At 35.9% G+C, this 27,254-nt stretch overlaps 1 protein-coding gene across 2 annotated transcripts; it reads left to right on the forward strand.

Moving 5' to 3' along the window:
• The first annotated feature begins 929 nt into the window (after nucleotides 1-929).
• Nucleotides 930-24,881, forward strand: LOC109082545 (moesin-like). Of its 2 annotated transcripts, XM_042723721.1 has the most exons (14): nucleotides 930-1,255; nucleotides 13,366-13,449; nucleotides 15,894-15,989; nucleotides 16,624-16,746; nucleotides 17,003-17,154; nucleotides 18,009-18,092; nucleotides 18,197-18,343; nucleotides 19,019-19,115; nucleotides 19,469-19,632; nucleotides 20,280-20,410; nucleotides 20,498-20,658; nucleotides 20,921-21,013; nucleotides 22,330-22,557; nucleotides 23,433-24,881. In XM_042723721.1, exons 1-14 carry the CDS (start codon nucleotides 1,244-1,246, stop codon nucleotides 23,595-23,597), a joined length of 1,737 nt encoding a protein of 578 aa, XP_042579655.1. In that variant the 5' UTR covers nucleotides 930-1,243; the 3' UTR covers nucleotides 23,598-24,881. The 2 variants fall into 2 exon arrangements, with proteins under 2 accessions (XP_042579655.1, XP_042579656.1); XM_042723722.1 differs by lacking the exons at nucleotides 930-1,255; nucleotides 15,894-15,989; nucleotides 16,624-16,746; nucleotides 17,003-17,154 and having other exon boundaries at nucleotides 13,391-13,449.
• The last annotated feature ends 2,373 nt before the right edge of the window (nucleotides 24,882-27,254 follow it).

Below are 27,254 nucleotides of genomic sequence, written 5' to 3' on the forward strand. Positions count from 1 at the left end.
AATTAGGTTACTGTGCTTTTAAAGAGGATCCTATTTAACAAAACGACATTGCAAAATTGTCTAGTAGGCTTACATTATGAATCAAAGGAAATTTGAAAATGATAAAAGTATAGGCTGGTTATAATAATTTTTAGCCTAGTCTAATTCTAAAGTCCAAAACTAATCGTAATGTGAACCTGGACCAGAAAACCAGTTTTAAGTATCACAGTTATATTTGTAGCAATAGCCAAAAATACATTGTATGGGTCAAAATTATCAATATCTTTTTTAGGATATCGAGTAAAGACCATGTTCCATGAAGATATTTGGTAAATTCCCTACCAGAAATATATCAAAACTCAATTTTTGATCAGTAATATGCATTGCTACGGACTTCATTTAGACAAATTTAAAGTTAATTTTCTCAATATTTTGAATTTATTGCACCCTCAGATTCCAGATTTTAAAATAGTCGTATCTCGGCCGAATATGGTCCTATCCTAACAAACCATCAATGGAAGGCTTATTTATTCAGCTGATGATGTATAAATCTCAGTTTTTTTTTAAAGTGACCCTTATGACGGGGTCACATATCACATGCTCTAAAAGATGCTGTCAATGTTTATTAATAGGCCTACCAGTTTTATAGGGCTATATATAAGAGTGTTTGTTTTACAGGAAGAGTTTTCAGTTTTGGGTCTCTCCTAAGTTCTTTAGTTTGAATATAAGTTATTTCTTTAAAATGTAATTTTGTCAGCTTTGAAAAAGGTTACATAGCACGATTAAGTTTTCGTCCATATAATGCCTCGCTGTGTTATATGGACGAAATATCTGGGGGAAAATTACGTCACTGTTGGAATTGTGTGGGATACCCCCACCTCGCCTTCCCAGAGCGCGCGCTGGAGCCCCGCGTCCGCCCGCGGCACACAAAGCAGCAACAGCAGCGAATAACGGGGCCTGTGAGAATCCGGGCGGAGTTTAGTCAAACGCGCTCTGGTGTGCCTGCATCGGCTGGGCTGGGTGTGGTTTTCAAAAACTCAGTTCCGTTAGCAGGAAACGACTCTAGGACCACCAGTGCTTCTCTGAGCGACAAAGACGCAGCGAAAAGTGAAACTTTGTCTCCGGGATCTGAAAGAGATTTGAGGAGAAGCTTTGGCGGTGGCTGTCGCTCACTCTTGCGCGGGGACGTCAGCCGATGGGAAAAAGTTTGGCTTTCTTTTGACTTCAACTCAGTTTGTGACACGTCCGCGAGGGAAGAGACAAAATGCCGAAAACGGTGAGTACCCTTGAGAAATGGAAACCGTTGGTTTGAGTCCGTGCTGTATCAGACAAAGACGCGAAGAGATTTCACAGTGCTTTTGAAAGCTGCGTATTTTCGGTGAAACAGGAGACAGTAGCGACGCGTCGGCGCTCGAAAGGGGCGAGGATGGGCTTTCTCTTGCTGGCAGTTGTGCCAGCTAATTCCCGCGGGTGAACAGTAGGCCGAGCGCAGTGCACTATTTATGGCGAGAAGTAATTATTCGGACAATAACGGTCGTTCATTCCATCCGAATGCACTGAAGAATAACTTGTTGCGTTGGAAATTAAAAGGTCGACTTCTGTACTTTATTAGTTTCTCTACTTTTCTCTACTCATACCTTCGCTGTATGTTGTAGACTATGAGCAATTGTCTAGACACTAACCTTACATGAACTTAGCATGATTTATTTCCCCCCAAACCATTTTTACTCCTTTATTTCTCTCTGGCAGTGGCGTTTTGTGTTGTATGGGGCTGAACCGTTACTCGGTGACAACCTGTGACCCCCCCCCCCCCCCATTTTGAATCCAAATGAGTCGAATCTTTTGACTGCGGTCACAAAAGACTCGTTCACGTTCGCGGAATTCGTTCACTGATAGCATTAAGCCAGTAGGTGGCAACAAGAACGTCTTTTTGTGTTAGTGAGTGAGTGAGTTATCAAATCTTAACTCAACTAATTTCATAGAAACACTAGTTGTATTATCTTTAATTAAATTATACGTATCTATATCATTTACTAAAAATGTCAAGAAATAACATTTAAATGCCCCCCCCCCCAAATGATAACTAATCAAGTCGGTTATTTTTTTGTATCTCTGTTTTGTACACGTTATTTTAATTATTTATCTGTCATTTTTTTTTATTTGATTATTTAGTACCGATACTTACGTACTTTTTTTGAACGATGACGAACTGAACGAATAGCCTTGTCAGCAGATCTGCATTGACACATGAGATGCTTCGTTCACACACGAAGCAACTAACGTTATTTGTTTAATTAAAAAAAAAAAAAATGACAAGCTTACATGAACAAAATATTTTTAAATTAATGTCTTAAGCCATATCATTTGTCAACTTTATTAAAAACGGGGGGAAAAACAGGCATGGCGCAAAAGTGTATTTGAACATTCATTCAAAGCGATTCATTTGTTCAGTTCATTTAAGACTCTGCCAAGCAGCATTATTGCGCGGTTTTTATCTGCTTTTGGTAAGTGGTTCCGGATTAGAAATATGAGGCGTGTCGGAAGCGGCTGTTCTTGGGTTTTTTTGGAGCTCGTCTGTCACAAGGGAGGGCCAGACGAGCTCATGGCACAATCTTGGACGATTTTCCATGCCAAGGCGTGGTGCTCACCCAAATACAGTAGAAAACGGCCTTTTTTTTTTGGCTAGAGTTAATATTTTTTATTTTTTGGTTACACTTCACAATTAACAAATCATTGTGTAGGTTAAGATTAATTTTAAGACCACAGAACTACAGTAGGATGGAAGGACACATCACTTTCTCACAAGTCTTTCGTTTAATATTTTTTTAATTTTTTTCACTTCCTCCGTGAAATACCTTTCATTGTTTGAGTACCAGAAGTTAGTATTGCATGAGTCATATATTACAAGTATTCAAAAGAACCACTAGCAAAAAAGTACCGGGGCATGTGCTGCGATCTCGGGGCTTGTAGCATATTGTTCTTTGAAAAGTACCATGTAATACCCAAATGACTAGTATTTAAAACAGGCTAACGAACTGAATCAGGTTTTCTTGGCCTTGCTTTTGCATTCACAGAGAAATCTGTTTCGATAAACAAAATATTTGATAATACTTTATTAGCCTTCATCAAGTAGTCATTAAGAAACACACACACAAATTTTATACACAGATCAGTAATGATTTAGGCTGACATGAAAATGCAAATTAAAGATTTCTGACACAAACTCTTAATCTGTGAAGCACTATATACTTTAAATACTAGAATTTTTTTTATTAATATAATGTGAGTTATTAGCCTGTTAAATGCCTGTATTAGACATTTGAGTATTGATATTGTGGTTAAGCTCTAATTTTTTTTTTTTCCCTCTCTTCTTAAAATAGCATCACATCCTTTCACGATAGCTTACATGTAGGTTATAGTTAGTTTCCTCTCATGTTCTGAGGGAAGAGAAGCTTAGGTCAAGAACAGTGTGAGTATAAATGTTAACCGGATGTAATATCAGAGGTGTTTAGGCTGAGAAAACAGATGAAACATGACACTAAAATGAAGAGTGTCGGGGAGGATGTGTGGCTGACTGCTGCCCAGTTTTTTTTATTTTTTTTTCGAGAATAGATGTTTTTTTGTGATAGTAGAAATCAGTCTAGTGTAAGTTGATGGGTTTCTCTTGTCACTGGCCACATTGGATGCATTTATAGAGGTTTGGATCTGCTTATGGAATCAAATTGGACTGTAAAATGAGTCAGAACCTTTTGTAGACTCCTGCAAGTCCAAGAGTCTCTTTCCAAAAATGACTCAAGGTTTCTGTGCTTACACTGTGCTTACATCACTTCCTGTTTGATTGTTTCCTGTTCGGGGCCAGCTAGGCTTGACGCTGATGCAGTACCTTATTTGGAGTTTCACAGAACTGCGGCGTCTGCACACATACGCTCTCACACACACAGCTTTGTGAAGTGGCTATGGGCCCCTTTTCCTCTCCAGATTTCTGTTGCCCAAAATGCAGCTGTGTATCACAGCTAATGTACTGAAATGGCCTCTTTTATAACAAACACACTCCTCTCTCTCTCCTCCTTCATGTGCATGCATTCACACATATGCATTTATCTCCAGTCATCAGTTTCTCAGTGTACTGAGTGGGAGTTTTGTGACCTCTGTAGGTTCAGGTCAGAGGGAGTGTGCAGACGAGAAGTGAGGTACTGATAAAGGTCAACTTAACACTATAACCCTTGTGCAAAATTTTATAAACAGTGTGTAAGTTTATATCTGTTTCAGTCACAGAAGTCTGTACACACTGCTCTTAGTAAGTTTGGGGTTGGTACAATTTTCAGCGTTTTTTGAAAGAAGCCACTTATGCTGAGTAAGGCTGCATTTATTTAATCAAAAATACTGTAGAAACAGTAATATTTTGAAATATCATTAAAACTTAAAATAGCTTTCTATTCTAAATTTCTAGATCAGTACATTTCATCATTTAAAATAAATATAATGTAATTGTGATTGCAAAGCAAAATTTTAGTATAGTCTAGTTAGAATAGTTACTCTAGTCTTCAGTTTCACACAGTCCTTCAGAAATTATTGTAACATGCTGATTTGGTGCTTGAGAAACAAGTTGAAAACTTAAATTTATTTTGGAAAGAGAGATTTAATGTTTGATTTTTAATTGTTTGATTTAATGCATCCTTGCTGAATAAAAGTGTTAGTTTCCTTCAAGACAAAAAATTTGGACCCACCCCAAACCGCTGAATGGTAGTGTGTGTGTGTGTATATATATATATATATATATATATATATATATATATATATATATATATATATATATATATATATATATATATATATATATATATATATATATATATATATATATATATATATATATATATAAAAATTGTTTTGGATTTCTAGAACATGCCTCTCTTTGAAACCCCATATTTAAAGTTCAGGTTTAATTCTGTCGACAAATGTACACAGATTTGATTCAGTACACACTGAAAGTCCTGTAACTGATTTAAAACCATCCAGATGATCCAAACTATTCTGAAATTACAGGCAATAATGTCTACATCATTACATTTAATATTATACGCTTAAATATACTGCTTAGATATTATTCCTGACCTGGTTACCATGACCATGAAGTTCGAAGGGGGTTGGAGGTCTCTGGTATGTGCAAAATGGATGGATTAACTGCAAACACACACACACACACATGGTCAGATTGATGATCTTTAATAAGGTAAAGCTCCAGGGGGGTTTGAGGAGAAAGCTCTAGAGTTTGTTGAACAGTTCACATTTCAATGGAGGAAAACTGCAGCATTGAAGGACATCTCATGTGAGTCGAACTGTGAGTGGGTCTGTGTAAAGCAATACAAATAAGCTAAAATAGTTGGATACATTTGCAAGTGGTTTTGGACAGTCACATGAAAAGCTTAATAACTTTGAACAAGATATTTTGTACAAGACTATTATGTAAATGCATGGTGTCAGTTTTATTTTTAAAGAACTTCCACTCAAGAGTAAATGAGCTGTATTCATTTAGTGGAAGAAGCCTTTGGTGTAGCTATAAAGTGAAAGTGAAAGTGACGTGACATTCAGCCAAGTATGGTGACCCATACTCAGAATTCGTGCTCTGCATTTAACCCATCCGAAGTGCACACACACAGAGCAGTGAACACACACACACTGTGAACACACACCCGGAGCAGTGGGCAGCCATTTTATGGTGCGGCGCCCGGGGAGCAGTTGGGGGTTCGATGCCTTGCTCAAGGGCACCTAAGTCATGGTATTGAAGGTGGAGAGAGAACTGTACATGCACTCCCCCCACCCACAATTCCTGCCGGCCCGAGACTCGAACTCACAACCCTTTGATTGGGAGTCCGACTCTCTAACCATTAGGCCACGACTTCCCCCACGACTTAAGGACCTCGATTATTTAATCGCCTGGAGTGACATTTATTTAAATATGTTTTGTGAGATAGCTCATTGTTAAAACAGAGCCACATTTCAACTTAAAATTCATATTCATGCGTTTTTATCCTGTTTCAGCGTTGGAAGTTACTGATACTATGTTTGTGTAAATGCATAGTAGTTTGTCTGTGAAGTGGATTTCAAGAGCGAGATTTGATCCTGCAGTAACAAGATGCTGTTCAAGTAGTTCATGTAAATATTTCCCTGCAATATGGAAGTTCTGAACAGTTCCTGTTTTTTTTTAGATTGTTTGTTCATTTCTACCAGCTGTTTATGTTGCTTTATGCGGTTTTATGTTTTGTGGTGACGGTCTTGTATTAACTGTTTGCTGTTTTAAACTTTTGCATAATTGTTTCCGTACTGCTAGAAATAACAATAATTTGATTTTGATTAAGCTTTAATGGTGCCGTGACATGGCATGTTTTTGCTAGTTTTCCTCTGTTGCATACTACAATGGAAAACACACACACACACACACACGAAAGCTAAACTAGCCTAATTATCGGCAGCATGTTATTGACATTTTCATTGATCACTTTTCCATTTTAGACACAGACTAATGTGTGGGCAAATGGCATTAAAAGCAAAAGTTCAGATGAGGTTTGGCCACAAATGCACTCCGATTTTGCTGTCTCTATGATTTTTGGAGGAAGTATTGTCATTATCATGAATCAGACAACCAAAAGAGGGGAGGGAGTGAGAAGAAAAGAGGTCGACTTTCACCACCACAGTTAGGTGTGGTGTCAGTTAGCTGAGGGTAACGATAGAATAAACACACAAATATACAGAGCTTGTTAGGATTTTATCTCCCCTCGTCTGCCTGATACAAACGGCAGCCATTTTGTCCCTGTTTGAATGCATTTTCCCGGACTACAGCCTCTGTGTGTGCTTGTTTGTGTGTGTGTGTGTGTGTGTGTGTGTTTGTTTGTGAGAATGGGATAAAAACACTGAATTTTGTGGTGAATGTGTTCTTTACACTATCCTGGATTTTAGAATGAGAACTTGTTTAATGTTAGTCCAAATATTTACTCTAATTCAACTTTTCATTGTAATATTTCGTTTTCATGGCTTTTTCTAGTTGCAAGTGTTTTTTTTTTATTTATTTTTTTTATAGTGTGTGTTTAAGTGATTTTGGTGTATGCTCTACAAATATGAAGAATTGTTTGCCAAATCTGGGCTCTGTCATAGCTCACGTTTAGCATTTTTGCTGCTTGTCCAAGTAACTTCACACATTAACTGATCCAAATGCTAGTGAGCAGCCCTGCGGTCTAGTGCATATGCAGCTACCTTCTAAAACAGCATCCTAATTGAATTGAAGCCTGACATTAGTAGCTACAACTCCACATGTCACAGAAATCGCATGCTCAATAAGGTACAACAGTTCCCATAACATGTTGTTCTGGAAGTATTTTTTCCATAGAGATTAAAAAAAAAAAAAAGCCAGGAACCAAACCAGCCAGCTGTATAAGACGGAAATAACAACATTACAAACTTTGATTTGAATCTGAAGATTTGAAGATTAAAATATACAAGATTGTGTACAGAACAGCTTTGATGACGGGAAAGAACTACAATAACATTGAATTGTGCAGCCAAAATAGAAATGATGGATAAATATAAATCTGTTGATTATGTAATGAAGTATATTCTGTGTGTATTGCAAATTATGCATACAAATCATGGTGTGTTTTATGTATTTCTCACCAGAAATTCTGCTGTTAAACATGATTATAAAAAAAAAAATGTAATGGCTACAACAAAAGAATGTGCCATTGATTAACGACATTGTACTCACAGGAGGTCTGGTTTTAAAGGGTTAAAAGTTATCACTCAGAATCAATTCCCTTATGGAATCTACATCTCTGTTATCTTTTGTCACAGAGCTATATATGTCACAGGCTAATATGTTAATTTTATTGAAATTGCTTTTTTTAAAAGTGCAAATACTATGTTTAGCCTATTCTTTGCCGGTTCTGTGTGTAATTGTGTGAGTATCATTGTTCACTGTGTGTGTGTGTGTGTGGGCGTCCGAGTAAAGGCATGCTGATTGTTCTAAGAATAGCGGCAGAGAACCTCTGGCGGGTCCACTCTGAAGACCACACCCATCACACACACCCTGTCCAGGCTGAGCTACGCATTCTTAGTTCCTGTTTCATGAAGACATGAGCTATTTTTACCCTGTGAGCTCTGAGTCCACCTCTGGATTGAGAGGGTCCATTACCCGACCAATATGCTGTTCCATATGTACTGCCACCCTCAAAAACACACACACACACACACACACACAAAAAAATCTGTCATTACTGACAGAGAGAAAAAATGAGAAAGAGAGAGAGAGGTTGTGTTGGAGCTTGTGTATGTGAAATGAACTCTACTAGATCCAGAGAGAAGTGGAAGTGGAAAGAAGTAGAAAAGTTGTACAGTCATGGGGAAAGTTCTGCTTGTTCTCTTCCTGTTCCAACTGGCTGATGTAAGCCTGTGAAACAGCATGGCTAGGACTCTCTCTCTCTCTCTCTCTCTCTCTCTCTCTCTCTCTCACACACACACACACACACACACACACACACACACAGAAAGGCTAAATTCAAATGAATCACCTCATACTAAAGTCATTCTTAGAGTGCTTGATGGTTACCAACAGACACACATTCCAATAATTCAACCTTGTACACACAAGGTTGTACAAGATGTAATACAGATGACAGTTTAGTGTGTGGATATGAGAAAATCAGGGTATTTGTAGAAAATTGGCTTCAAGGAGGTGTGTGAATAAGTAAATAGCTAGTGTGTAGATATGGGGGGGGGTGTTGATATACATGAATGAGGGTCTTTGTGGATATGAGTTAGTAAGGTAATGTGTTGATGTCAAGCTGGGCCATCAAATCAAAGAAGGCAGCTTGACTATCTATAAAAGCTGAAAATGAATCCCAGGGACGCTTCTGTTTTATCAGTGAAAGACTGTGAGATGAGATGCAAGTAGGTAAACATTTAAAGGGTTTTAGAACTGCCTTTGTTTTTTATTTTGTACTTTTCCGTGACGTCCACTTATGATGGTATCAAGATTTTTACATCAAAAACATCATAATTTAGAAGTGATAGGCTATTTTCTGTTATATGCTATTTTCTGTCCTGTTTTGACCCCCCTCATCAGAATGCTCTGTTTGAATAGGCGTGGAGGATTGTAAACGCCCACTGATATGATTGGCTAACAGTTGTGTATGTTTGACAGCGTCGTTTAAATCCTGTATGTTTAAATCCTGCGTCGAATTGTGCCTTGTTTATAAAAGAACCTGTGGGAAAATTAAGTGAACAAAAGACCAACTTCTTACTGACGCAGTCTGGAATTTCATTAAAAATAAAGTTCATTAGATAAAGTTTATCGACTGGTTTTGTGTAGACCAGCTTTTGATACTCATTGCTTACCTACTACGTACATGAATCGGTGGGCGGGGCTAAACAGGCAGTGATGTAGAAGCAGGCATTGATAATAGGTGCGTTTGACTTGAAGCAGCGCTGCGCAGAATGATCACTTTATGAGGTAGTAACACGAGAGCAGTAAGAGAGCAAACGGATCCTATGCATTCGAATCGCTCTCGCGGTATTTTGATGTCATACAGTGATCATTCTGCGCAGCGCTGCTTCAAATGGAACGGGCCTATTCTTCTGTGGAGGCGGTGTTTAGCCACACTATTACATCATAGAGTGGTACCTTCCACAAGCTGTGGTTTTGGCAGTTTTTAGACTAACAAGAAAGTAGGGCTTCTCGATTATGGCAAAAATCATAATAACGATTATTTTGGTCAGTATTGTAATCATGATTATTTAACAAGATTATGAGGGGGGCATATGACCAAAACTTAATTTGAGTGATTTATTTAAAGATAGTCATACATATCAAATATATATTTCCTGTGAATAAGGCTGCTATGATATCTACATTGTAGAGACCAGCAGAATTTCACACAAACAAACAAAAAAATCCTCAAAATTATTGAAAATAATTAATCTGTCAGTAAGTTAAAAATAGCATTAATAAAAATTCAATAGAATAAAAAGATACAAATGAAACAAACTGTGCTTTAATGTTTTTTTATACAAGTCTCAAGCAGTTTATAGCCTACTGCAGAAATTAATAATCAAATGTAAAATAAAACAGCATAGTCTTCACTGTAAGAATTAAACTTTTTTGTTTTTTATTAAAATTACAAAAATCCTTCACTCAAGAGCAGTGTGTGTTTTTGAATTTGTCTTTTCTTGTTTGATTAATATTAAGCACACATTTGCAGCAGGAGAATAGCCTACTGTCACTTTAAGAGCCGCACGGATCCAATTTACACGCATATTTCCATTCTCAACTCTTTACGATCATTTATTACATGACCGACGAACGTATACATGATTAATCACGAAGCGCAGGATTTTGACACATTTTTGCTTGTATTTGACCGTTTAGGCACACATATTGAGCTAAAAGATGACTTTACATGTCCATGTTCTGTTCCGTCTCTGAGAGCATATCTCTTCCTGAGGAGCAGCGCAAGTTCTCTTCCACGCTTTTAAAAACATGAATAAATATACTAATAGGGCTGCACAATTAATCGAATTTCTAATCGCGATTACAATTATGGATGCCACAATTACGTAATCGTTCAAAGCGGCAATTAATCGTTCAAAGTCCACTTATGTTATTCTGCACACTTAAGATATGTTTTTTTCTTTCTACATGTTATCTTAAGGGTCTTTCCATTGTTTTAGTTTTAGTATAACATTATAATACCATTCATATTTTTACAACTTTTTTTATATTTTAAAGAATCCAATCCGATGTATATTTGACATTTGAAGCTTATTACTATAGAAATGCACTAAAGGTTTTTCAGTTAGTGTTTTCAGCTTGTTTGTTTTCATATAAAAATATGGCATGCAGTTGCATCAAACAATGGTATAAACATCATTCAGTGTAAAATGTGATAATCGTAATTAATAATCGCAATTACAATTTCAAGGGAATAATCGACAATTATGATTTTTGTCATAATCGTGCAGCCCTATATACTAAGATGAATCAAGCACGTCCCATTTTGCAAAAGTCACGTTACATGATTTTACTGATTTGCATCTGAAATTGGGCTGTTATGGAGGAATGAAAGCGCACCGCTGGAAAATGTGGTGGAATGGGACACAATAATCATTTTATCTCGATTATTGTATTTTCTTAATCGTTGGAGGTCGAAATGGAAACCATTTTTCAATTAATTGCACAGCCCTACAAGAAAGTTTTGAGTTGTGAAACATACAGAATGTTTTTCTAGCTCAATGACCTCTTATATGTCAGAAGATCAAGGGAATTTTGATTCCTCAGTTCATGACCCCTTTAAAATATTAACTGTTTTACAACACAATCTTAAATAATGATATGAATATACAGTGATGCAAACTTGTCTTTTTTTCTGATAAATTTCTTATCTACAAATTTTAAATATAGATTGTCATTTCTGTGATGTAAATCATAACTGAATGTGATAAAACTCTAACAGCTTTTTCAGGTTATTAGGCATACTATTAAGGCTGAATGTATGCCTATTTTAAAATATTTCATCTTTGGTTTCTTTATTCCCTTAAAATCTGGCCCCTTACTATGGCCCATGACTCTTGAATATTAACTGTGAAATCTCATTTGTGTTTCTCTTTGTCACAATTGTTTATACGACTTTCAAGAAACAATGCCATTTGGGTTCATTGATGTGCAAATGGTATGTTGAGCTCTTAAGAGTCTCAGCACATGGACACTGGTCTGCCTCACAGGCAGCTGCTAGATAAAGCAGGGCATTATGGGTACAGCTGAGCAGGAGGTGTGTGTGTGTGTGCCTAAATGGAGCTATTTATCTCTCATGTACCCAGTCAAAGCTGGTTAACAAGAAAACTTTATATGGACCACATCAATAAGACCGTCCATATTTCATAGACATTTTACAGAACACTGGTTACTTTTCTAATTAATTAAATAAAATGAACAAAAATGGGCTGATTTTATTTGCATAGTTTTGAATTAGTCAGAAGTGGCAAAGTGAGAATGAATCCTCAGAATGATCTGTTATTAACAGGAGGTGTGCTGTGATTGGATGTAATTGTATAGTGAGAGGAAGTGAGGCACTTTGCTTAATGTGTCTCCATGGTTATTGGAGGCGTGGTTATCTGCATCCTGTGTGGTGGTGGTGGGGATGAGGTGAGAAAGACAGAAAGAAGAGAGGAGGGATATCTTTTTCCATTCGTTCCTCTCGCTGTTTCCTTTCATTGTTTTTATCTTACCCAGAGTTCCAGAGTGCAATCAATCATTTTAAAATAGCAGGCCACGCTTTGGTGGAGATTTAAACACGCGCGCACACACACATACACATGCACATTCACACTCATCTGAACACACACATACACATAATGCCTCTTTTATACTGCTCTTTGATAAGGGTTCAGGCTCAAATAGACAAATAGAGATTTCACTATTTTCATTGATCATGCTTTCATGTTAATTAGGGACTGAATGATTCTGATTTTATGGTAAATCATCTTGCTTTTTGTTTGAATGTATTGAGTGCCCTTTTTTTGTATTATGCACCGCTGCTGAATAAAATTTTGGGGGTTAGTAGTAAATTTCGTAATGTTTTTGAAGGAAGTCTCTTATGCTCACCAACACCTCATTTATATGAAAAAAAACATACCCCAAGAACAGTAATTTTGTCAAATATTACAATATAAAATAACTACAATATAAATATTTTTCAATCAAAGAATTTAAAATGCAGTTTATTCCTCCTGTGATGATCCTTCAGAATTCATTCTGATATTCTGATCTGGTGCTCATTTCTTGTAATCACAGTTGAAAACGGTTGTGCATGTCTAGTATTTTTTTCTTTAAATGAAAGAAAGATTAAAAGAACAGTACTGAAAACAGAAGTATTTTATAACATTATAAATGTCTTTACTGCTCCATTGGAAATCTAACAAGCCTCCAGCTATCTCTCAGTGGCTAGTGGATACCATGTTTTTCTAAAATTGGACAAAATTAGATGTTCTGGGAAAAAGTCTTCTGTTTTATATGATTGTTTATATAATTTATATATAAATATTGTATTTCATTACTAATTCTTTTACTATTTATTTATTTTTAGTATTAGAATTCATCTATTTATTTATCCCCCCCCTTATCTTTTCATTAGTGGTTGTGTAATATCTTTGGTAAAAACAAAAATGATTACATTGCGTAATAATTTGTTTTCTTGTTGCTATGTTTGTTCTAATAAAGTATCAACATAAATGTCTTTTTTGATCAATTTTAATGTTTACTTGCTGGATAAATGTATTACATTCTTTAAAAAAAATTATGAATTCATTTATTTACATTTGATTTTTCCCCCCTCTTTCCAGATAAGTGTTCGTGTGACTACGATGGATGCTGAGCTGGAGTTTGCCATCCAACCCAGCACCACAGGGAAACAGCTATTTGACCAGGTGTGTGTGAATTATTATTATTATTATTTTTTTTTTTTAAAGAATTGAATAGCTTTTTTTTGGTAGCACTGCCCACATTGAGATCTTATTAATTCAACATCCTGCTCCTCATAAACATGCATTAAATGTCTCCTAAATGTCTGTGAATATATCTCATTCAGTGTGAACCGATATTGCAGTGGAAACTTAAGACCGTGACAGAGAAGCTGTGTCTGTGTTTAGATTAAGAGCTGGAAATCCTTCTTGTGAGGGAATTCTCCCTTCCCCTCCCTTCCTCTTTCTGACTCTGCTTCTTCCTCAGGCTGTAATTCTGTACAGTCCCCTCCACCTCACTCTTAGTCACTCTGTACATCATGTCTATGAAGTCACTCTTTCGTATACTTGATAATAGGCAGCTTTGTTCCTGAGCAACCTTTAATTTCTCATACACTCACAAACTCTGTCTCTCTCACACATAGAGCATTCATTCTTCGGGCAGCTGTGTAGGTTGTGGAGTTCCATTATTTTTTCCAGCAGGATTTAGTCTTCAGTTTGAGTCGAGGGTTTGAGTTTAGAAGGTCTCATGTTGTCGTGATACCAAAGCTTTAGAAGTCAATACCAGTACTACTGAAATTTCAACATACTTGTTACCATCTTTCATATAATGGCAAAAAATTTATATGCTACTGGATGAGTTATGAGCTAAAATGAGTATTACACTTTAAATATATATATAAAAAAATGTTAAATATAAATTTAAAATGTTAATATTATTAGATAAAATTACAATGGTGGTCTTTAAGTCTCAATAATATTTTTAGTTTATCAGTTTCGAGATGTTAATGTTCGTTCAAGTAGTTCATCAAGACAAATGTACAGTCAGAAATAAATATCTATTAGGATGCATGTACACAAATTCAATATTTGATATCTGATCATTTGTCCTATCTGTTTTACATTCTCTTAAGACCAATGGTATGCCACCACCCAATGTTTTTTTTTTTTTTTTTTTTAACAGAGTTAATTCTTTTATTCTGCAATTTATTGCATTACATTGATCGAAAGTGAAAGACATTTACAAGATTACAAAAGTTTTCTATTTCAAATAAATGCTGTTCTTTTGAGCTTTCAATAATTTAAAAAAACTAAATTTTTAACAAAAACATTAAGCAACATAACTATTTTCAAAATTCATAATTATAAAAATATTTCTTGAGTGCCAAATCAGAATATTAGAATGATTTCTGAAGCATCATGTGACACTGAAAATTCCACTTTGCAATCACATTAATAAATTACATTTTAAAATAGTTATTTTACATTGTATTAATATTTCACAATATTACTGTTTTTACTGTGCTTTGATTAAATAAATGCAGCCTTGGTGAACATGGGACTTTAAAAAAAAATTTAAAAATTAAAATCTTACTGACCCCAAGTTAGTGTAGTGTTTCTAAATGTATATAACCAAGATGGACATTTTACACAAAAAGTGAATTTGAGTGTTTGAAAGCAGCAACCTATCATATAAAATTGAGTTTGTATTTGGTAATACCGATACAGTAGAAAGACTTTTGCTGTACTATCAGTTCATTACTGTATTACTCTCTAATCTCTATTGTACTTTATTGTGTGATTGTTTTGAATGTCCAGGTTGTGTGTATCCAACTTCCTGTTAATTGTCCTAAAAACCCCTATGCTAATCATCCAGTGCAGACAGCATGATGTTATATTCAAAAGAGACTGATAGAAGTGTCACCTCTTTCTGTTTACAAATCATATATAAACACAGCTGCCTCCTCCCCATTATTTTCTCTTCCTCCACATTTGCTCATCGCTGTCTTTCATTCTCTGTCTCATTTTAACTTGCATTATAATTTTCAGACACCGTATGGTCTGACTGGTGGAGTTGTGAGCCAGCATTTGACAATACCTCACATTTTCCATTGCTGTCTGTCTCACACACCCTCTTGACCTAGAATAGCGAATGTCTTCTTGTGTGTATGTGGTCACATCCATAGCATCTCTTGAGCGTTCCACCCCTGCTCTAAAACTAAATACATAAGGCAGTGATTAAATAGCTGAACATTTGACCTCTCGGAGGCGCTGTTGGTTTTTACTGAAGTTTAATTCAGACGCTCTGTTAAAACATCTGTCATTAAGAAGTGTGGAACAGGTCCAATGATTCTTTAAAAGGAAATTTAGCCAAATAAAAAGTGCATTAAAATAATTTGTATTTATTTATTTGAAAAGAATTATTAAATTAGTACAACTACTTTGTGAATATTAAATATATGGTCCAGTCCGAGCTGTAATTCCACTTTTTCCATGTCCATGAAGAGGAATTTGAGCTTCAGCCTGCTTTTCAGATCCCTCTATTACAAAAAGGAAATGTGTGTGTTATGGGTGTGCGGAAATGCTATTTTATTTAATATGCCTGTTTATTTTATGTGTCTGTTCTATAGGTGGTGAAAACCATTGGGTTAAGGGAGGTGTGGTTTTTTGGACTGCAGTATCAGGATACCAAAGGCTTTACCACCTGGCTTAAACTCAACAAGAAGGTGTGTGTGTGTGTGTGTGTGTGTGTGAATGCATATAGCATTTTAGTATCTCATTAGCACCAGACTTCATTTTTATACAGCTATTTATTTTTTTGTCATGCATATATTTTGTCAGTATTTCATGTCATCAAGTTCATTTTACTACAATTTCAGTGGTGCATCATTTCAGTAAATAAAAAAAAATTGAATCATGATTATAATGTGCAAAATTATTTAAAAATTTTCAGAAGATAATGTGTTTGGAAATTTTTCAGTGTTTGTCTACTGAGGATATTGCATTTATTATTACAGACAACAGCATATTTTAGTTCAAATTTTTAATTTAAAATAGTATAGTTCTTATCATGCCACCTTTGAATCTTTTCTCCATTATCTTTGACAAAATAAAGAAAAACCTGTCAATGAACACTTTCATCAGTATGCCACTGACAAGATTTCGTTGATTAGCAGCACTTTCTAGTGAAACCTGCAGTTGTCAGCCTTCTCCAGACATGTCTTCCAATTTTCTTCTTTCCCAATAATTGTACCCAGCGGGAAAGTCAATGAGAGGTCTGTTCATTTGTGCATGATGGGTGCTGACAGGCAGGTGGAATTAATGACTGAAAGTGATTCTAGTTTATTCTTTGTTTCCTAGGTTACGGCTCAAGATGTCCGCAAGGAGAGTCCTTTGCTGTTTAAATTCAGAGCAAAGTTTTACCCTGAAGATGTTTCAGAGGAGCTGATTCAAGAGGCGACTCAAAGACTCTTCTTCCTTCAGGTCTGTGTGTATTTACATTATCACTGTACATCTAAGGTAAAGTTAAATGCACGATGTGGCCTTAGATATGTTCATATAGAAGGCATGTCAAGTGGAGTGGATTGAAATGAGATCTGGGTCTTGGAAACTGATAATGTGATTTGTGATATTTCACAATCTGGTGGTCAGTGAAGGAACTGTACCACCAGCTTCGCTTACAAGCCAACATTAAAGCATTTCTTACTTTAAAACAGTTCCATTTGTTGGTTTACTTCAGGTGAAAGAGGGGATCCTAAATGATGATATCTACTGCCCCCCGGAGACTGCAGTGTTGCTGGCATCTTATGCAGTGCAGGCCAAATATGCTGACTACAACAAGGATGTTCACACTCCTGGATACCTATCCAGTGAGAAACTGCTCCCACAGAGGTGTGCATACACAGATATTGTAGTACCAGTGGGGGCTAGTGCTTCTCCAAAGTGAGGGAGTGCAGATGACTGACAGAAAGTGGGCTTTGATCTGTTTTCTTATGTGCATTATGCAATGCTCTATAACCAGCTTTTCTAAGCATTACTAAACTACTTAATGGAAGAAACTAATAAAGCTCAGAAATCTATGATAATGACAGTATGATTACTATCCGATATTTACAAATGGCAGTAGAAAATATTATGGTAATAATATGGCAATTATAATTACATTATGGCAATAATAATTGTGTACATTTAAATAGCAAAATGTATATTAAATAAAAAAAAATAGATTTTATATATATATAATAAAAATCTATTAAAGGTGAATTAAAATATTAAGGATATAAATATTAAAGTCTTGACTCTTCAAACACTGTGTATTAGATGTTTTAAATTTCAAACCATGTCAGTCACATACATCATTTCATTCGTTGATATTGAAGTATATTGTTTAAATATCAGTGATGTGTGGTATCTAATCTATTGAATTACACCTAGTGTGGTTTATAATAAATTATTTGGGCTAGGGCTGCAATAACTAAAATCAATAATGAAGATAGCTGACAATGAATGTTTATTTTTATTAGTTCATAGTTTATTATGTTCATACATAATCTTAATCTTACACTGAGAAAATCCATATTTCTGTGAAGAAAAATGCATTAAATAAATGGCAATGGCCACAGTGTCTTGTGTAGGCTTAAAGCATAGTACGTAATGTTTTGTTAAAAGGTATCAGCCATAGAACATGTTAAGAATGTTTTTGATATTCTGAATGCGAGCATGTGTGTGTAATCTTTTCTCTGCAGAGTTTTGGAACAGCACAAGCTAAATAAGGAGCAATGGGAGGAAAGAATTCAGGTCTGGCATGAGGAGCACAAGAGCATGTTGAGGTACAGCCAATGGAATGTTTTATCTCTGACTGCGGTGACCCTGTCAATCACACACACCAGACAGAATGCTAATGTGTATCTGTGCGTGTGTGTGTGTGTTTCAGAGAGGACTCGATGATGGAGTATCTGAAGATAGCTCAGGATCTGGAGATGTACGGTGTGAATTACTTCAGTATCAAGAATAAGAAAGGATCAGAGCTGTGGCTGGGTGTGGATGCCCTTGGACTCAACATCTACGAGCAGAATGACAAGTACTTGCTACGTTTAACATTTAGAAACAGATTGGGTTTGAAAAGTGTCACAAATATATTTGATGCTACATGATAACAAAATTCCATATAACAATGCATTGAATTGATCAAAAGTAAGAGTTAAGACTTGTATTGTAACAAAACAATTATATTTCAAATAAATGCTGCAGTAATATTATCTATTGTAAGTCGCTTTGGATAAAAGCTTCTTCTAAATGATTAAATGTATATGTATTCTCCAAAGAATCCTAAAAAATGTATCGTGGTTTTCAGTGGCACAACCAATTTCAACATTATTATAATAAGAAATATTTCTTGAGCAAATCAGCATATTAAAATGATTTCTGAAAGATCATGTGATGCTGAAGACTGAAGTAATGGCTGATGAAAATTCAACATCACAGGATTACAGGAACATAGTTTTATTTTAATTAATAATAATAATAATAATAATAATAATTGAAATTTGTTTCATTTTCATGTTTTTTTTTTGTTTTGTTTTTTTGCTTTTGAAAGTCACACAAATCAGAGTTTTAAACCTGTATTAGATATTTCTCCAAATTTAGTAAATAAAACTAAATAAAATAAATAAACCGATTAAAAGTTTAGGCATCTTGTAGCCTTGTATTTATTTGTGTGCCGAAAAACCCTGACTCATCTCTCCTCTCTTTCCAGGATGACACCTAAAATTGGCTTCCCCTGGAGTGAGATCAGAAACATTTCTTTCAACGATAAGAAATTTGTCATCAAACCCATTGATAAAAAAGCCCCGGTATGTCAAACAAGATTTGTGTCTGACTTATTCTTTGCAAACAGGGTGTAGACGAGAGGAACGCTGTTATTGCAAAGCAGTGGAGTGGTGTAATGTTTCATGATTTGAGGATGGTGAAATCACTGTGAAGACTTTCATTTGAAGCTACACGTTTCTCTTTCTTACACTTTACCATAGACATAAAGAGTCTGGATGTGGACTTTTTTCCCCATTCTTCATTATTCCTTTCTTTTATCCTTCTTTCTTTGGCTCTGTTCCAATCTTAGGGACCTGTCTATGTATGCCGCATTTTAAGGCATCATAGGAAATATGTATATAATGTTATAATGTATATAATTTTGTTTTCCCAACAGGACTTTGTGTTTTATGCCCAGCGTTTACGCATTAATAAGAGGATTCTGGCCCTGTGCATGGGGAACCATGAGCTTTATATGAGACGCCGTAAACCCGACACCATCGAGGTCCAGCAGATGAAGGCACAAGCCAAGGAGGAGAAGAACCACAAGAAGATGGAAAGGTGAGAGAGGAAAGAAAAAGCTACAGAGTAACACCACACAAAGGCTAATATTAGGTCAAGATTGTGATTATTGGTGTTAATTTCATTCCAGTGATTTAAATATGTTGAATCTACTCACCAAAAGGATTCATTCAGATGCGATTCATTATGTGACGACTTCTGTATGTTACATCCTTACACCATTAGATGGCAACCAGTTAATGTTTCTGTCTATTGTAAGTGACTCATTTATTGATTAAACAGATTCATTCACAAACTTTGTGTTATCATCGACCAAATGAAGTCTTATTGTTTTGTATAAAATGTTCACACATTTTATAAATCCGGATCATTCTGTCCCATTTATTTTCTTGTAGAACAAGAGTGACTTTTTTTTTTAGTTTGTTGCTAAATGTTCAGTACTCCTTTAGGTCTTGTTCAGACTTAGGCTGTATTTGCTCAGTATGTCCAGCAGCATAGAAAGGCAGAAAAATAACAATTTGTACGCTTAAAAGATTTGGATTGTTTGAAGCATTTATCAGGCACAGTAGGAGCAAGCCTTCACCTTAAGTGTTTATATTCGAGTGCTGATAAATGTGTTCAGTGTTGGGCACTTCACAATGCCAGGAAGGACATGTTCTTCTAATACATCTCTCTGTTTGTTTTAGGGCCATGCTGGAGGATGAACGTAAGAAGAGAGAGCAGGCTGAGAAGGAGAAAGAGAAGATTGAAAAAGAAAAAGAGGAGCTGATGGAGAGACTCAAAGTGATAGAGGAACAGACGAGAAAAGCTCAGCAAGGTGTCATGGAGTGAAGCTTTCTCTTTTTCTTTTTTTCTTCTTCTCTTCATTAATGAACATTAATCACTCATTATTTTGCATGGGCAGAGCTGGAGGAGCAGACCCGCAGGGCGATAGAGCTGGATCAGGAGCGTAAACGCTCTCAGGAGGAGGCGGAACGCCTGGAACGGGAGCGCCGCCAGGCAGAGGAAGCCAAAGCGGCTCTGCTGCAGCAGTCTGAGAGCCAGATGAAGAACCAGGAGCATCTGGTCAGTTAACATGACTACCAAGATACACATTGCCAGCCACCATGGCAGCACAATTCTAGTCACCATGACAGCTTCACAATAACACTTTAAGTAGGTTACAGTTGTAACTATGGTAACAAAACTACAATTATGATGTTTCCACGAGAATCAAACATCCTCCAACCACAGAACACAGGACACCCACAATTACACGCGTTCCCATGAGATTCTGAGTATATGTGTATATATATATATATATGTGTGTGTGTGTTTGTGTTTACAGGCAACTGAACTGGCTGAGTTGACTTCTAAGATCTCTCTGCTTGAAGATGCCAAAAAGAAGAAAGAGGAGGAAGCATCAGAGTGGCAAATGAAGGTAAACATGATTACTTGTTAGTAGGTGCACCGCAGCAGTTAATTGTAGAATGAGCTAGTTAGTAAAAGAGCTGTCTATCCATCTATCCCCACACCGTTGTGCAGAAATAGAAACCACACAACCGGGAAAATTAGGTGTGACACTGTTACTCATGTTAAGACAAAAATGAATGCTGAAGAGATGTGATTGATTATTTTATGCTTTTATCACCATATGCCTTTTCATGATATTGTTAAGATGGATATATACTTAAAAAATTGTATTTTACAGCTTTGACAGTTTTCTTTTTTTTTTTATCAAGTTATTAAAGAAAAGCACATAAGCATCTCAAGGAAAAGAAAAAATATACTGTATTAATTTGGGGACAGTGATTATTATTATTTTTTTTAAAGAAATTAATACATTTATTCAGCAAGGGTGCAATAAATTGATCAAATGTTACCGAAAAGACATTGCTACAATAAATTTGTATTTCAAATAAATGCTGTTTTTTATTTTATTTATTTTTTTAGTTTCTATTCATTAATGAAACCTGGTAAATGTATCACAGTTTCCCAAAAAATAATAAGCAGCACAACTGTTTTTAACTTTGATAATACTAAAGTGTTTCTTGAACACCAAATCAGCATATTAGAATGATATCTGAATTATCATGTGAACACTAAAGACTAGAGTAATGGCTGCTAAACATTCAGTTTTGCCATCACAGGAATCAAATAATATTTATGCTGTACTTGCGATCAACAGCATTTAATACACTTTAAAATATGTGTGCAATATTTTAAAGCATATAAAAAGCTGTTGACCTTCTGTAAACAGGTTTTTTGAATTTAATCTGTGATGTGGACAGTTTGAAAGAAATGATTCAAAGGAAATGGAAATCATAATCAAACTTTGTAAATCAAGTCAAGTCTGCTTTATTGTCAATTCTTCCACATGTACAGTACATGCATACAGAGAATTGAAATTGCGTTTCTCTCAGACCCTTGGTGCATACAGATAACATTAGCAGTAGAACATTAAATACAGATAATAAAATATAAAGTACAACTATACAAATATAGAAATAGGTCATGTAAAAAGAGAATCTGTCTGCATTTTCTGCTTTTGAGGTTTAAATCCACACTGCTGTTAAAATGATGTCTGTCTTAATGGTATCACGCTTGTGGTAAAAGCATAGTCTTTATTGACCAAATAAAAAGCAGATTTAATATCATCAATTCAAAATTTAATAACTTTTACATGGCCTAGATAATAACATCACAGTGTGAATTTTGTGTGGTGATTGTTAATACAGTGCTGTGTGTCTCTTTCAGGCCACTCTGGTGCAGGAGGACCTGGAGAAGACTAAAGAGGAGCTGAAGAACAAAGTCATGTCAGCTCATGTTCCAGAGCCTGTGCATGGCGAAAACGACAACGACGATGATGAGAGCAGCGCAGAGGCCTCCGCAGAACTCACCTCCGCAGCGGCCTATAAAGACAGGAGTGAGGAGGAGCGCATGACAGAGGCTGAGAAGAACGAACGAGTCCAGCAACATCTGCTGGTGAGAGAACTACTTCACAATAGGATTTTTTAAAAGGATAATTCATCCAAAATTAACACTTCTTTTAGTCATATTTTTAAAGGGATAGTTCACCAAAAATTTTTAATTCTGTCATGAATTACTCACCCTCATGTCGTTCCAAACCCGTAAGACCTTCATTCATCTTCGGAACACAAATTAAGATATTTTTGATCAAATCCGAGAGCTCTCTTCCACTGCATAAAGGGAACTACCACATTCAAGGCCCAGAAAGGTAATAAGGACATTGTTAAAATAGTCCATGTGATATCAGTGGTTTAACTGTAATCTTACGAAGCTACAAGAAGACTTTTTGTGCACAAAGAAAACAAAAATAATGACTTTATTCAACAATTCTTCTCTTCTGGGTCAGTCTCCTCCACCATTCACGAGAGTACCATGACGCATGTGCTGCGCTTTGTTTACAAGCAGAGGAATGCACATCCATGAGTCTCATGGTACTGTCGTGAATGCACAGCAGAGAATGACCCAGAAGAGAAGAAACAGTTGAATAAAGTCATTATTTTTGTTTTCTTTGAACGTGGTCGTTCCTTCTATGCAGTGTCAGAAAGCTCTTGGATTTCATCAAAAATATCTTAATTTGTGTTCCGAAGATGAATGAAGGTCTTAGGGTTTTGGAACAACATGAGGGTGAGTAATTTTCATTTCCCTTTACCCATTATATTCCAAACTGATTTGACTTTTGTTTTAAGTGGAACACAAAAGGAGGTATTTTTCAGAGTATCCAAGCTGCACTTTGTCAATAGAGAAAGTAGACATCCATGATTAGCCTATAATAAAAGCTTTATCAGTGGAAATTTACAGGATATTTTTTTTAAATCTTTATTTTTCCACAGGCTCTTACTTCTGAGCTTGCTAATGCTCGTGACGAGACCAAGAAGACCCAGAATGACATCATCCACGCAGAGAATGTACGAGCAGGACGAGATAAATACAAGACGCTTCGTCAGATCCGCTCTGGAAACACCAAACAGCGAATCGATGAGTTTGAGTGCATGTAAATGTACCGCAGTCAGCCAACAGGGGGAGCTACAGCCTGCCTTTTGCATCATTCCTGCAAAGGAACTACAGTACCCACAATGCACCGCTCCAACAGAAAATAAAGCCAAATATAGAATAATGCTGCACAGTTCAAAAATCCCTTTAATTCAGGAGTGTTGTTAGGGTTACTGCATTATGATAAGGGAGATTTATTTTTTTGCGTTCTTTTGACCTAGATGTAGCTTTTTTTATTGGAAAACATTAACGGTTTGCTGATTAACTGAACTAAAGGGTTTTAATTTCAGTAAAACTGGGATTTCAGTAGGAATTGAAGTATAAAAAACATTCCAGTGTTAAGATAGATTTCGAAAGCACTCCAGAGAGACATGTCAGTGTGCCAATTCCAATCAGTAGAGTCGATATATCAGATTGCACAGTTTCATTGTGATGGTGTAATAGCCTAGCTATTGCTATAACATTGTATCTATGTGCCTTTCTAATAAAACAACTACAGTATAGATGAAAAATGCATGGCTATCTGCTCCCAGCAACCACTCCGCCAATACAGGCAACCCACAAGAGCAAAGGTGTGTGTGTGTGTGTGTGTGTGTGTGTGTGTGAGTGAGAGAGAGATCCCTGTTGATAATTCCTTTAGTTATGGTTTTTCACTGCTGCAGGTTTGTGGCTGCTCCCTGTTTGCGCCTTTTCACTGAAGAGAAAATATCAAACTGTATTTTTAGTTTCGTTTTTTATCCTATTCTTATTTTAAGCTTTTTTTTTTTTTTTTTTTAAAAGAAGAGACTTTGGTTTTTAAGGCATTTGAATTTTTCGCAGTATTATTTTTAAGAATCCTTTAATAGAATGACTCTTAAAAAGCATCTTCTGGGATTGAATTTCTCCCTTTATTTCTGAACAGTATTTACCCAGAGTGTACACCGTTTTGAATTGCCCCACACTTGTAGGTAGTGCCTTAGTTGTTTTGTGATCTATACTAATTTTATTTTTATTCATGTGGCAATATGCCGCACTGAAGCAATATGTCCCCAGCTGCTTTGGAAGAATTCTTCATTTGGATCTTACTCTTGGATACTTTCTAAACTGTTTTGATATACAAGAACATGGATCTCCTGATTAAAAATATGAAGCTTGTTCTTATCTCATACAGCGTTCTTGTTACCTGGGTGATTTTCTGCCTTAAGGGTGCAAGTTTTTTTTTTTTTTTAATTGTCAACCAATCACAGAAAAGATTGCTGCTTAAAACATTTTCATTGCAACTGTCAATAAAATATATAAATAAATAAAAAACACCAATTCATTGGCTAGTGTTGTTGTTACTCGTTTTTCAGTTGTTTACTGATTAGAATGTGTGCATTATTGTAAGCAGATATGGTCCTAAAATGCAAGCTATGTTTAGAACTGATCACTATCAAAATAGTCTCTGAATATTTGCCAATATAAAGCTATTATAAATGTATATGTATATATGTGTGTGTGTGTGTATACAGTGGGTCAAATAAGTATTGGACATGTCACCATTTTTCTCAGTTAATATTTCTAAAGGTGCTGATGACATGAACATTTCACCAGTTGTCGGTAACAACCTAAGTAATCCATACATACAAAGAAAACAATACAAATAAGTTCAGAAATTAAGTTCTGTCTTTCCCAGTGAAAAAGTATTGAACACTTACTGAAATGTATTTAATACTTTGTACAAAAGCCTTTGTTGGTAATGGCAGCTTGAAGACACCTCCTGTATGAGAAACTAGTGGCATGCATTGCTCAGGTGTGATTTTTGGCCCATTCTTCCACACAAACAGTCTTCAAATCTTGAAGGTTCTGTGTGCCTCGTCTATGAACTCTGATCTTTAGTTCTTTTCATAGATTTTCTATTGGATTCAAGTCAGGTGATTGGCTGCGCCATTCTAGCAGCTTTACTTTCTTTCTCTGAAACTGAATGAGAGTCTCCTTGGCTGTGTGTTTGAGATAATTGTCTCGCTGAAATGTCCAGCCTCAATGCATCTTCATCATCCTCGTAAATGGCAGCAGATTTTTTATCAAGAATGTCTCGGTACATTTTTCCATTCATCCTTCCTTCAATTATATGAATTTTGCCAGTGCTACACCGTGATGTTTTGGGGAGATGTGCAGTGAGTGCCATTTGACCTCCAAACATGGTGTGTATTATGGCATCCAAAGAGTACACTTTTTGTCTCATCTGACCAGACTATATTCTCTCAGTATTTCAGAGGGTTGTCTAAATGTTGTGCAGCAAACTTTAAACGAGCTTCAACATGCTTTTTCTTCAGTAATGGAGCCTTGCATGATGAGCGTGCATACAGGCCATGGCGGTTGAGTGCATTACTTATTGTTACTTCTTATTACTTATGTTTTCTTTAAAACAAGTGTACCTGCTTATTCCAGGTCTTTCTGAAGCCCTCCACAAGAGGTTCTTGGACAGCTCTTCTGATAATTCTTTTCACTCCTCTGTCAGAAATCTTGCGAGGAGCGTGGTCGTGGCCGGTTTATGGTGAAACGATGTTCTTTCCACCTCCGGATTATGGCCCTATAGTGCTCACTGGAACATTCAGAAGTATAGAATCCTTCTGTAACCAATGCCATCAGTATGTTTTGCAACAATAAGGTTGAGAAGGTCTTGAAAGAGCTCTTTGCTTTTATTCATCATGAAGTGTTTCTTATGTGACACGTTGTTAATGAGACACCTTTTTATTGGCCATCACTTGGGACTGAACCAATTTATATTAATTTCCACTGACAAGGAGCAGGACTGCTTTCTTATTACTGATAGATTTCAGCTGGTGTCTTGGCTTTCCATGTCTTTTTGCACCTCCCTTTCTTCATGTGTTCAATACTTTCTCCCTGTGTCATTCCACTTTATTACACAGAACTTATTTGTTTTGCTTTCTTTGTATGTATGGATTATTTGGATTGTTACCGACATCTGGTGAAAATTTCATATCAACAGCACCTTTAGAAATATATTTACTGATAAAAATGGTGACGTGTTCTACACCTATTTTACCCGCTGTATATATATATAAAACCAGGGTGCAGTTTTTGTAAAAATGATTTAATTAATATATTAATAAATAAATGTAAGAAAACAAAAACGTGGCTGCATAGTGAACTGACGGACTTTGGTAAGATTATCCGCAAATTTCTGTTTCTGACCAATTATTTGGTCTCATTGTCAAGAATTCTGACTTTTATTATTATTATTATTTATCAAAAATTGGACTGAAAATGTAAATGAACATTTAAGTTTTATTTCTGAGATGACAGCACGTAAAAAGGTAATGTGACCATACAGCATTGTACGGTTTAAAATGTTTAGCTGTGCATAAAGGTCTTGTAATCTCAGTTTATTTAACTTATGCCATTTTGCTAAATTTTACCACGTCCTGTCAAAAAAAAAAAAAACAAAAAAAAAAACATCCTTTTCCAACAGCGCCCAAAATGACTGACAAGCAGACAGCTTTTGTAATTGGCTAAAATGCGCATACGCGTAGGTTTAGTGCTTTTTAGGAAATAATTGAGAATATTTGGTGTAAAACATACATTATGCCAGCGTTTTTCCGAACATGGCCGTAATCTAATTCTAGAAACCAAAGCATGTAACAGTTACACGCCTTCACCGAACACCAGAGGGCGATATT

The sequence above is a fragment of the Cyprinus carpio genome, chromosome B5, assembly GCF_018340385.1.
Source record: "Cyprinus carpio isolate SPL01 chromosome B5, ASM1834038v1, whole genome shotgun sequence".
NCBI classification, from domain to species: domain Eukaryota; kingdom Metazoa; phylum Chordata; class Actinopteri; order Cypriniformes; family Cyprinidae; genus Cyprinus; species Cyprinus carpio.